Source organism: Sorex araneus, chromosome X, assembly GCF_027595985.1.
Source record: "Sorex araneus isolate mSorAra2 chromosome X, mSorAra2.pri, whole genome shotgun sequence".
Classification (NCBI taxonomy): domain Eukaryota; kingdom Metazoa; phylum Chordata; class Mammalia; order Eulipotyphla; family Soricidae; genus Sorex; species Sorex araneus.
The window spans coordinates 85,772,857-85,785,328 of NC_073313.1; the positions used below are offsets into that span (position 1 = coordinate 85,772,857).

A 12,472-nucleotide genomic window follows, 5' to 3' on the forward strand; every position below is an offset into this window, starting at 1 on the left:
TTCTGGCACTCTTGGGTAAAAGTCTCATGGGGATAGTAAAATACCCCTGGAGTATGTTAGATTTTAGGAGGTCTCTCCCAAGCAAACATTTTAATTTCAAATGTTTTTGTGATTACTTAGATCTTCCACCTCCAGCAACCCGAGAAAGACCACCAGGATGCAAAACAGTATTTGTAGGTGGCCTGCCTGAAAATGGGACTGAGCAGATCATCGTGGAAATGTTTGAACAGTGTGGGGAAATCATCGCTATCCGGAAGAGCAAAAAGAACTTTTGTCACATTCGTTTTGCTGAGGAGTACATGGTGGATAAAGCCCTTTATCTGTCCGGTAGGTGTTCAGTTTTATGGACCATGTCAACCAGGCACAATGCTGATGACAGGAATCATTGTATGTGCATCTCTGGCACTTTGGGTTCAGTGGTATGAGTTTTTACCTTCAGAGAGGAAATGTATGTTACCACTCAATTTCTTCCTTTACAGTTCTCCAGTCATTCTCATTGCCTATGAGACCACTCTCCAACTCCTTACTTGTAGCAACTAAAGACCTTGTTTATCTGTCTATCAGTGTCATCTCCAAGTCTTCCTTTTACACACTATCTCCCTATCAGACTGAACTAATTATAGTTCTTTGAATGTTCTTTGGTGTTTCTTTAACCTTTTCCTCTAATCGGAATTACCTTTTTCACACCCACCCACCTTACACACATTTCCATCATAGCCTAAAGCTCTGGTTCAACATGGTCTCTTTTGAAAAGGTTTCTCTGAATCCTCTCCCATTAAGCCCCAAGTTTTTCGGGGAGTCTCTTCTTTCTAGTGTTTCTATAGCACCTAGTACTTCCTCGAAACATGATACCTATAACACCATGCTAGAGCTGTCTGTTTTCATATCTGTCTCTATTCGAGAGTGTGAAAAGCTTAGGGGCAAGGAGTCCGTTTTCATTCTGAAACCATCACATCTAACATGTAATCTTTCATTAAAATCGTGTACAGAAGTAGCTCTGGTAGTCAGTTACCAAATACGTATTGAGAGATAGGCGGAATGCTCATTGCTGAGAACGCAGCAAAGACCTGCCATCAGTGATATTATATTCTGGAGATGGAAAAATATGGTATGTGGGCAATCCAAATAAGTACCATAGTCAGGTAATAGTAATATGATAAATTCTGTGAAAAAGATAAAAACGGCTATATGCCAAGGGTTGTTAGAATAGGAATTATTCTCAACATTTAAATTGAGACTTGAATACGAAAGGGATATACCTGTGAACATCAGGAGAGAAAGCAGTCCAATATAAGGAACATAATGTCAAAGAGCCTAAAAATGAAAATGGACCTGGCATGCTCCAAGCAGAGAAGGTTAGCATGACTGAAACATAGTAGATAAACAAAAGGCCAGAGAGATATTCCAACAACTTCCCTTGCATGTGGCTGACATGGTTTCCGTCCCCAAGCATGTCAGGAGAGATCTCTGCACACAGAGCCATAAATAAGCCCTGAACACAGCCTGGGTGTAGCTTAAAAAACAAAAAGGAAAAGGAAGAGAGTCAAGTGAGTAGAATTAAAGTCTGAGAGGTAAGCATCCCAAAGTACATTGGACTTAAAATTCTATGATGGTCTGTGATGGTAGGTATATTATTGTGTGTGAAATGGGCAACATTAGAAAAGTTTTTAAATAAATGATATTGGGGGAGGAGGTTGGGGCCATTCTCAGAGCTGCTCAGTCCTTTCTCCTGAATCAGAACTCAGGGATCACTCCTGGCATGGCTCAGGGGACCATATGTGTGCCAGGAATCGATTCCAGGTAGTGTGAGTACAAGGCAAGCATCTTACCCACCTCTACAACAATTGATTTTATTATAGCCTGGGTAACATGGTTACCATAGTGTTAACATTCTTAGTACTGATGTACACAGTCACTGCACTTCACCATCACCAAAGTGCCCAAGACCCTCATTCATGGTCTGTATGTCTCCTGTAGTCCAGCTCTTCCTTCTCCCCTCACCCCTCCTTCTTGGTAATATGAGTTTCATAATTCCAAATGTTTGTCATTTGCAGTGCTATCTAGGCCCTTGGTTTGTTTTTCTATATACCACAGAGAGTAAGATCATCTGGTATCTGTCTTCCCTTTGGCTTCTTTAGCCTACCATGCAATCCTCCACTTCCATCCACGCTGTAGTGAACTGCAAGATTTCTTATGACTTCTTCCCTTGTGTATTCCATTCTTTAAACAAGATGGTAGGGCCAGAGCAATAGTACAGCAGATAGGGCGTCTCCCTTGCATGCTAATGACCCGGGTTTGATCCTTGGCATCCCATATGGGCCCCTGCGTCCCACCAGGAGTAATTCCTGAGTGCAGAGCCAGAAGTAACCCCTGAGCATCACCAGTTATGACCCCAAAAACCAAAATAATAAAAATGAAATAATAAGTGGTATAGAGATTCCTCAAGAAAGTAACAATAGAACTTTGATCCAGTGATTCTACTTTTTGGTGTCAATCCCCAAAATATAAAGGATATTAATTTGAAAAGATATGTGCATGCCCATGTTTATTGCAGTGCTTAGTATAGTAGCCAGAATAAGGAAACAGCCAGTAGAAAAGTTTAAGCAGTAGAGCGACATAATATAATTTACATTTTAGATATATCATTTCTTTGTAAAGGATAGACTGAGGGGTATGTATGGACAAGGGTGGTTACCAGGAGATTAAACTGCCACATATGGTAATAGTCTAACATAAAACTTATCAAGGCTTCGAGAAAATGAGTTGTAATTGAAATGCTGTCTATTGAATACTAAAAAGTGAAGCTCTTTTTCTTTCGTATTGGTTTCAAGATAAATAGCTGATCCTTTGCTTATTTTAAAATGGTATTATTCTTTATGGAAAATGGGCCAAGATACCCAGGGACAGAAGATGGGGTAACTGGGAAGGTCATAAAGCAATTAGCTACTTCATTGCCTAACATCAATGGTTTGGAAGAAGTAGGGCTAAGGGCTAGATATTTTATGGTGGAAAGATCTTTCACTTTTGGACAATTCTTTTGTGTATGCTTTTGTGTTAAATGCTGTGCACAACAGAAAATGAATAAAATGTACTTCTTCCCCTTAATGAACTTGGGCCTGATATGTAGTCATTCATTTAATGGGCATTAAGTGCCAGGCATTGCTCAGGACACATTTCTAATAGTAACGTGTAGATTATGAGTTGCTAAAACAAACTTAGAAGAAACAATAGGGGCTGAAGCCATAACACAGTGGATAGAGTGTTTGCCTTGCATGCAGCCAACCCAGGTTTGATTCCCAGCATCCCATATTGTCCCCGGAGCACTACCAGGAGTAATTCCTGAGTGCAAAGCCAGGAGTAACCCCTGTGCATTGCCGGGTGTGGCCCAAAAAGAAGGAAAAAAAAGAAGAAGAAAAGACAACAAAGCTAACTTCTAGATTCTCGAAACTGCTGGTTACCAGGGGAATTGGGAAGTGAGGAAGGAATGAGCAGAATGGTATTCTTGGTTTGGGGATGACACTGGACCTTTCATGGTTAAGAGTTATGACATTTTCACACTTAACAGACATGTGAAGCCAGATCCTGTCAATGAAAACATATAATCAAATAAAAATTAATTAGGTGAAGAGGATGGGAGCAGTGATGGGGGAAAGGGGCTAGGGCAGGAGGCTTTGGGCCTGCCAGCCATTGATATGAAAGAAAACACTAGTATTGCAAACTGAATAGTTTCTCATGATCCAATCTATATAACTTTGATAAAATTGTTTTTAAATGATTGAAGGTTACTAGTGCCATAGGAGAAGTGTTATGAAAGTTCACTTTCTTTTTTAATTTTATTGAATCATCGTGAGATAGTTACACGCTTTCATGTTTGGCTTACAATCACACAATGATCAAATACCCATCCCTCCACCAGTGCACATTCCCCACCACCAATATCCCCGGCCTACCCCCCCCTTACCCACCCTCCTCCTGCCCCCATGGCAGACAATATTCCCCATAAGCACACTTTCATAAAGGCACAATGGTTGGGGTTTTAGTCCTCAGGTAATGAAGAACTGTTGAAGAAATTTCTAAGTAAGGAAGATAATTGCCCTGAAAGATTAACCAAGAGGTCTCTGTAAAAATGGATTAGAGTATGGACAAGAAAGAGGAAGTCATTTAGAAACCCAGTGCAGTAAGCCATGGAAAAGGTAGTGGGGTGGGGGTAGGGGGTTGAAAAAGTAGGATGGTAACACAAGGAAGGGGAGGCAACAGATATAGAATAGTCTTATCACATTTGTTAAGTTCTGTAAAATCTAATTTCTGAAGACTCAACAACACTTAGTAATGATAATAGAGCATTCTGCAATAAAGTATTTTAATAAGGAATTGGAAGCCCGAAAACAAACAATGCAGCCTGGGAGGCATCCATCTAAACATCACTGAAGTAAACTCTGCTAAAAACCACTGCCCTGGAAACATTCTCATAGATACCAAAGGAAATAGGATTGCAGTCAGTGATGTGAAAACAACTGAATTTTTCTGAAGTTGAACCTACAGCCTGAAAGTTCACATTGTAAAAGACAAAAGTTAAAACTAGCAAAAATACCTTAGAAAAAAGGGAGAACAATATCAAAATGATCTTTTATTTTCTCTCCTATTAGAATTGGAATACTCTTGGGAGGTCGAGTTGAGCATCGGAGACCATGCTATCACATAACAGCATCTTTCATATATTTACACAGAGCTTTCTTGTCTGTTATTTGATCCTCTTCAAGATCCTGGGAGAATAATGCAAGATCATTCTTAGTAGCCCCATTTTTCCAATAAGTTGGATGATCAAATAACATGAAAGTACATTTTAAACTGTTAAGGTCCCTTGCAATGTTTGCTTATGAAAGTTATTTATTCTTTTCCTAAAATATGTATCGCAGTTTTAGTATTATTGGGCTTCATTCTTAAAACAGCTTTCTTTATTGGGGTATAACTTACCTGCAGTGAAATTTATGCACTTCAAAAATGCAACTCATATTATTTGGCACACACATATGCTGTGATACACTCACAGTCAAAATAATGAGTATGTTCATCACCTGAAAAAGCTTTCTTATCCCCTTTTGTAATATTTCACTTCTCTCCCTGCTTACTTCCTTCCTGTACAAACATTGATCTGTTCTGTGTCAAGTAAGTGTATATTTTCTAGACTTTCATGTAAATTATACACCATGTATGGTCTCCCCTTCAGTATAGATAGACTTTGGTAGCATTTTTCCAGTGCTTGAATTTCCTTTAACATTTTTTGTAATGCAAATCTGCTCCTGATGAATTTTTTCAGCCTATGCATCAAAATTGTTTATTTTGCCTTTCTTTATAAAAAATGCGTTCTCTGGGTATAGAAGTTTGGGTTGACAGGTATTTTTTTTTCAGATGTGACTGTACCACCTGCTTTTCATTGTCTCCAGTAAGAAATATGTTATTGTTATCTTCTGTATTCCTTGTACATAATGTGTCTTTTGTCTCTGTCACTTAAAATATATTCTTTTATTCTGATGCTGAGCAGCTTGACTATGATGCACACTCTAATTTCATGTTTCTTTGAAGTTTTTTTGATCTTCTTAGATCTCTGAGCTTTTTTCAAATTTTTTCTACTCTAGTTCTTCAAACATTTTGTTTCTGTTCACTTCCCTTTCTACAGTCAGGGCTCCAATTAGGCATATATTAGACTTTTATAAGTTGACCTACAGCTCACCACCAGTACTGTGTTAAATTGTCTTTTTTTTAAATTAATTTATTTATTTTTAATTCGTGAATCACCATGAGGGCACATTTACAGATTTATACACTTTTGTGCTTATGCTTCCCTCATACAAAGTTCGGAAACCCATCCCTTCACCAGTGCCCATTCTCCACCACCAGTAAACCCAGCATCCCTCCCACCCTCCCCGATCCCATCTCCCCCCACCCCGCCCTGCCACTGTGGCAGGGCATTCCCTTCTGTTCTCTCTCTCTCTCTCTAATTAGCTGTTGTGGTTTGCAATAAAGGTGTTGAGTGGCCACTGTGCTCAGTCTCTAGCCCTCATTCAGCCCGCAACTCCCTTCCCCCACATGGATGTAAAAAACTAAAGCACGCCGAGGGGCGAGAGCACTCGCGGGCTCTCCAGGCGGCTCTGTCTCACCGCCCACCTCCGGTGCCCCAGAACCGCTGTGTGTGCTGTCGGTCGAGGGCAGGCGACGGAAGGAAGAAGGAAGAAGGCCAAACTGGTTGCTCGATCCGTTTATTTCATTCTCTCCCTCCGCTTCTCTCCCGCTCTCCTGGATCTCTCCCCGTGGATCTGCCCCCGTGGATCTGGCCCCGCAACCTACTCTTACAGCCTAGTTAAGTCTCCACAGCATGAGGGGGGTGGGGCATACACATAGGTGTGGTCCCCATCAATAGGGTAAGGTTCCTTTCCCTTAGGGGATGCTTCTCCTAGGACTTAATTCTCTTTCAGCAGGAGGATCCACCCAAGGGCGGAGTCCCATGAATGTGTTTCTCTTCTCCTCAGCCAGCAAACATATAAGAATTCATAATATTAATTATTTTGTATGGACACAATAAGAGATGTATTAAAGCTTATAGAATTGCTCTCCTGGGGCCATCTCAATCTCAGACTACAGTGCTCAGGCCAGATCAGTCTTTCCTATCCCTGGCAGGGTCCCAGTCTCATCATTACTATTGGATCATGACAGCATTTGTCTATGATCAAGCTCTTAACTTATAGTTAAGAATTAGGCACTTTGGCCAGGCCCATTTCGATGCTAGGGTAGCACATAACTCACCGCTTGCCCTGGATCCTTCCTGTCCCACGTCGGGGACCCTACTTTGGGGTGCTAGGAACTGAGGGCAACTGAGGCTGAAGTGGAGAAAGCAGAGGCCCGGGAGGGAATAATATTTGAGGCCAATTAATTCCCAAGTTATAAAGACATAATATTGTCTTCTTGTGTCTATACAAAACAGTCATAGCTTTAAAGTAAATAATTCAAAAGGCACAAGAAGAGGAGAAAGGCAATATTAACTTATATAATATAAATTCAGTATCCTAGGAAGGTCTGACCTTGCAAATTAGCAGAGTCGGATTAAGGGAAAGCCGAGGATTAACTCTTTTGGGGAAGAGAGCATGGAGAAGTGATTATAGCTAAACAAAGGGATAGGAGAGATTCGGGAACACCTTGATGGGTGTGACTGGGGTAAGCCTAAACTCTGGGTAAAACTGGGACAAGCTACTTATGGCAAGGAGGGAAAGGACAAAGTAATGTCATCCTACACATGTACACATGTTTATTGGTATATATTTCATTTTTTATATTTTATTGTCATTAAGTTCATTCATCTTTTCTTCCCATATCTAATTTGTCATTTATCTGCCACTATTTAATGTTTTTTTTTCAACTCAGTCCATCTCTGGATGTTTGATTCTGACTTTATAAAAAAAACTTTGGTTTTTCTGTTTTAATATTTCAATCTTTTTTCAAGTATTAAAATCTATTAAATATTATATCTAATTATAACAGCTATTTTATGCCCTTTTTTGTTCATTGCATTGTTTCTATAACCTTGATTCTGTTTTGCTTGACTTTTTTTCTTTATTATGATTTCCCTACTTTGCATTTGGGTAGATTTTTTTTTGCTTGACTGTCGGACATGAATCTTACCTTATCAGATACTTTGTGTTCCTATAAGTGTTCTTGATCTTTCTTCCCAAATGCAGTTAAATAACTTAGAAAAAAATGTCATCTTCTTAGACCTTGTTCTTAAGCATATTCAAAAAAACCAGGCCGTGAACCTGTTTTCCTCCACTGATGCAAAGTCTTCTGATTGCTCTACCTAATACTCAGTTCCCCCTTTTGGGGGGTACATCTGACAGGACTTAGGCAAGGTGTACATATGAAACATGCATCAAGCCCTTAGAGTCCTTTTCTTGGCCCAAATTATGACTTTTTATACTTTGGCTAGTATGGAAAGGACCTACTACTGCCCTATGTGAGGTCTGGTGGTTGTCACCTCTAATTCTCAGGTAGTTTACACAAATATACATACATATATGTAGACATCAATGATAGTGGAGGACCTCCTGCAGATCTTTTTTTTTACTGTGTCACTTTCTTCTTTCTAGCATTTTGTCTTCTGTGGTCTCTCTAGACTCCCAATTCAATATACTTAACTCAGAGAAACTACTACAATTTGCCAATCTGAGTTCTCCTGAGCTAAGGCCTGTATGCTCTCTCCAAAGAGTAAGCTTGGTAAATGGCAAGAGTTTGCTTCATTCGGTTCTTCTCTCAATTACTTTCTTTTTGTGGGTAGGCTCCTAAAAATGCTTAGGAAGCCCAGGGTCCTCCCAGAAATACTCAGCCAATCAGGCTGGCAGTCCAATGCGACAGCCCAAGGATGTGATGTTGCTCACTTCCTGTGGTGTCAGGAATTACGTAGACCATCTTGTTAGTGTTTGGGGGGTCCTCCAAAGCCATACCCAGCAGTGTGCAGGGACCTACAAGGCTTTACCCAGAAAAATGTAAGGGACTGTGTAGTATCTAACTGGGTTTGGTGACATGTAAGGCATATGCCTATCCCTTCCTCTCTCCCCAACTCCAATGATCGCTGTCTTCATTGTCTGATGTTCAATGTCTTCTAAAAAATCTTTTTAAAGATTGGAGCAAGTGTGGGGCTGGAGCGATAGCACAGCGGGTAGGGCATTTGTCTTGCACAGGACCGACTCGGGTTTGATTCCCAGAATCCCATATGGTCCCCCGAGCACCGCCAGGAGTAATTCCTGAGTGCAGATCCAGGAGTAACCTCTGAGCATTTCCAGGTGTGACCCAAAAAGAAAAAATAAAGATTGGAGCAAGTGTATAGCAGAGTGGGCCTTTGCCTTGCACACAGCTGGCCAGGGTTCAGTCCTTGGCACCCCAATGGTCACGAATGTAGCATTGTTGCCTGACAGGAATGATTCCTGAGTACAAAGCCAGAAGTTAGCCCTGATCACCACTGGCTGTGGCCCCAAAACCAGAAGAAAAAATCTTTTTTCTTCTATTTTGTCCCTATTTTTATTTGTATAAGTTACTCTGCAAGCTTGTGCTCAGAATGACATGAGATAAAATATATGTAAAAGGAATGAGCTCAATACTTAAGACTTAAAAATTTAATAAAAACAAAACATTCCCCCTGATTTTTTTGTTGAGATTTGTTTGGAGTAGTATAGCTTGTACAATAGTGGAAGTAGTTGAATCCTAATGGTCTAAATCTTAGTCTTCCTGTTTTTCTGAGGTAATAATATAAATCATGTGATATCTAATTCACAAATATAGAGCACCCTATAATATCCAACACTTCTCAGAAATAATGGTTCATGTGACCAAAAACATCTAGGTAGGAATTTTAGGGACTTAAGTGACAAGTTGATACATCTAGATCTTATCAAAATTCTCTGTCATGTTCAATACTCTTAAATTTATCTTTTTTTTTTCTTTTGCTTTTTTTTGGGGGGTCACACCTGGTGATGCACAGGGGTTACTTACCCCAGGCTTTGCATTCTGGAATTACTCCTGGCGGTGCTCAGGGGACCATATGGGATGCTGGGAATCCAACCCCCGTTCAGCCACCTGCAAGGCAAACTCCCTACCTGCTGTAGTATCACTCCAGCCCCTCTTGAATTAATCTTAAGAAACCACGGTTTGGGGCCACCTTTTCAATTCTTCCCAGCCCTTGATACTATAGAAGGCCCATTCATGACATTGTTGTCCATGGAACCTACCTCTGCCAGAGATAATATGGCAAACTGAGGAATGGAACTACTAAAAACAAAGCATAGATCATTTAACTGTTTCCATAAATCAGGCTGTAATCCATGCCTTTCCGTGGTTTGCTTGTATTTAAAACACTAAACTTTGAAAGCTGCTTAGTTATTCACTCTCCGGAATGTTATATACTTCTCTCCCCCTCTCCCTCTGTGCACTTAGGATACCGCATTCGCCTGGGCTCTAGCACAGACAAGAAAGACACTGGCCGTCTCCATGTTGATTTTGCACAAGCTCGAGATGACCTGTATGAGTGGGAATGCAAACAGCGCATGCTCGCAAGAGAGGAACGCCATCGTAGAAGGATGGAGGAAGAAAGATTGCGCCCACCGTCTCCACCTCCAGTGGTCCACTATTCAGATCACGAATGTAGCATTGTTGCTGAGAAGCTCAAAGGTGAGGAAGACCATCAAGATTTGGAATTGAAATCCTTTCCTTGGGGAAATTTAATAAAGTATAGGTTTTTTTGTTGGCACCTTGAATTTCTCTCTAACAGATTCTAGGCATGTTGGAGCCTTGCTCATGAGGTGATGAGGTTAGTATACCAAAAAAACTCAAGAACTAGAAAATGTGTCTATCCCACCTATGTCTTACATAGTCACTTTCTCAAGGACTGTCTTTCTCTTCAAACAACGGGAGGCCCAGGGGGTAGATCGGTACAGGCATGAGGCCTTAAATTTTAGCCCAGTGCATTCCCAGCAGCACTGCTGTTTGGGATCCCTGGCACCACCTCAAAATATGTTCTCCAGCATGCTATAGCCAGTGCATACAAGCACCAAAACTAAGTGTTCAAGCACCAAGAGGAAATGTGACCTGCAACAAGCATCAGGTAAGTAGTAAGAAGCAAGTTTTTCCCACTTTTCCACCTCATTTTGGCCATGATCAATGACTTCTGGGACATGTAGGAACCCCTGGGTTTCATAGTAGATAGTAGTTTGGAATTTCAAGTCAAAGTGAATCAGAATGATAGAACTCAGTGTGACCCTAAGAACCTGGTAATGATCTTCATTTCGCAGCTGAATAAACAGAGGCTTAGAGTTCACAGTGTACACGCTTCAACTTACTTCACACAACGTCCATGGAGAATACTTGAAATTCTAAATCTGACTTGTTATCCTAACTTTTGACTCTCATTACCGTTCCTTCGTTCTCAGAGGCTATTTGCTAATTTAATGTTAGTGGCCCTGCATGATCTCCTATGTAAGTAACTTAAGTCCAGTCTTTTTCATTTTCTGATTGTATTTGACTTTACTGAATGAATTCTGGTGTCCTATTAATCTTATTGATGATACCAGCTAAATCCTAATGTTATGTTTTCCCCAGATTTTTGTACTCTAAGTTCAGCAAGATGCTGCTAATTCTGCTTTCCAAATGAGTCTCAGTCGCTATGGAATTCTCACATTTAAGAAATCATTTGTTTAGACTGATTTTGTATTCCTGTATAAGAAAGCCAGAAAATATAAAAGTCCATGATAGAAACATAGAAATAATAGCATATTTTGAAAGACTAGAAAGGCTTAGAATCAATGGCAAAATGCTAAGTCCAAGACTTACCTGTTCACATATTTAATAGGTCAGTTTGAACTTTGAAGAAAAAGTTAAGTTGCTGATTGTGAGAACCCTAAGAGAAGCAAAAAATGGATAGCAGCATAAATCCTATGTGCGTTAATAAAATGAAAAGCTACCATGATGTAAAATTGTCCACCTCTCATTAATCACACACCTTGAAGATATCATGGGTTAGGTTCCTGACAACAGGAAAGCAAATGTTATACTCAAGTGATATATGAAACATGTTTAGTTTCCCAACATGAGAGTTATATTTTACTGTAGTCCAAAGTGTGCATATGTTTATTTTTTTTTAAATCATCCAGGAAATTTTATTAAGAAGCAAAAAAATCAAGACTCTAAACACAAAAGTGTAGTAAACATTAAACATATCTCAATAAAGGAATTGAAAAAGTTAAAAGTATGGTTGTTTGAACATCGATAGTATGTTCTGCATCTATTGTGGAAGGTACTGAGTCCAAATTTCTATATGCAAGTCATATTCCTTACCACTAAAGCATATCCCTGGCTCCAATTTAAATTTTAATGATCATTATATTTGAAAAAAGTACTTATTTTTACCAGATTTTTTTTGTTTAGTGTGCATATGTTTAGAACTATATATTCCATCCTTAATTTAAAAAAAACTTTCCAGATAAAAAAGGAAAACTGAGGGGCCAGAGAGATTATACGAGAGGAAAGGCACTTGCTTTACCTAAAGCCACAGTGACTGCAACCCTGGTTCAAATGCATCACATCACATGTGGTCCCCTGAGCAACTCCACAGGTCATTCCTGAGCACAGGGTAAGGAATTAGCCACTGAGTATATCCCAGTCCCTCCAAAAAGGAAAAACAAGGTAAATGGCTGTTGAAAAATTGATGATGATAGACAGGTTCAACATAGAGTTACCATATACCTTTTATTTGTAAAAGTACAAAATCTGCAAAACAGTACATGTGGTATGTCTGTATAGATCTATACTGGAAAAAATATTCTAGAGCTGCATTTCTAAAATAGAGACTACATGGCCTTCTGTGGAGACCCAGCACATCTTTAGGGGGCCACTGGTAAGAATTGCATACATGGGGAGCCAAAGCATGAGACTAAAG

The 12,472-nt window shown here is 39.9% G+C and overlaps 1 protein-coding gene across 1 annotated transcript in view; it reads left to right on the forward strand.

Annotated features, from left to right (window-relative positions):
* The window catches only part of ENOX2 (ecto-NOX disulfide-thiol exchanger 2), a 380,924-nt gene that overhangs the window by 286,155 nt on the left and 82,297 nt on the right, over window positions 1–12,472 (forward strand). The window contains 2 exon segments of the mRNA XM_055122744.1: window positions 121–327; window positions 9,976–10,209. Coding sequence (XP_054978719.1) covers window positions 121–327; window positions 9,976–10,209 — 441 coding nt within the window.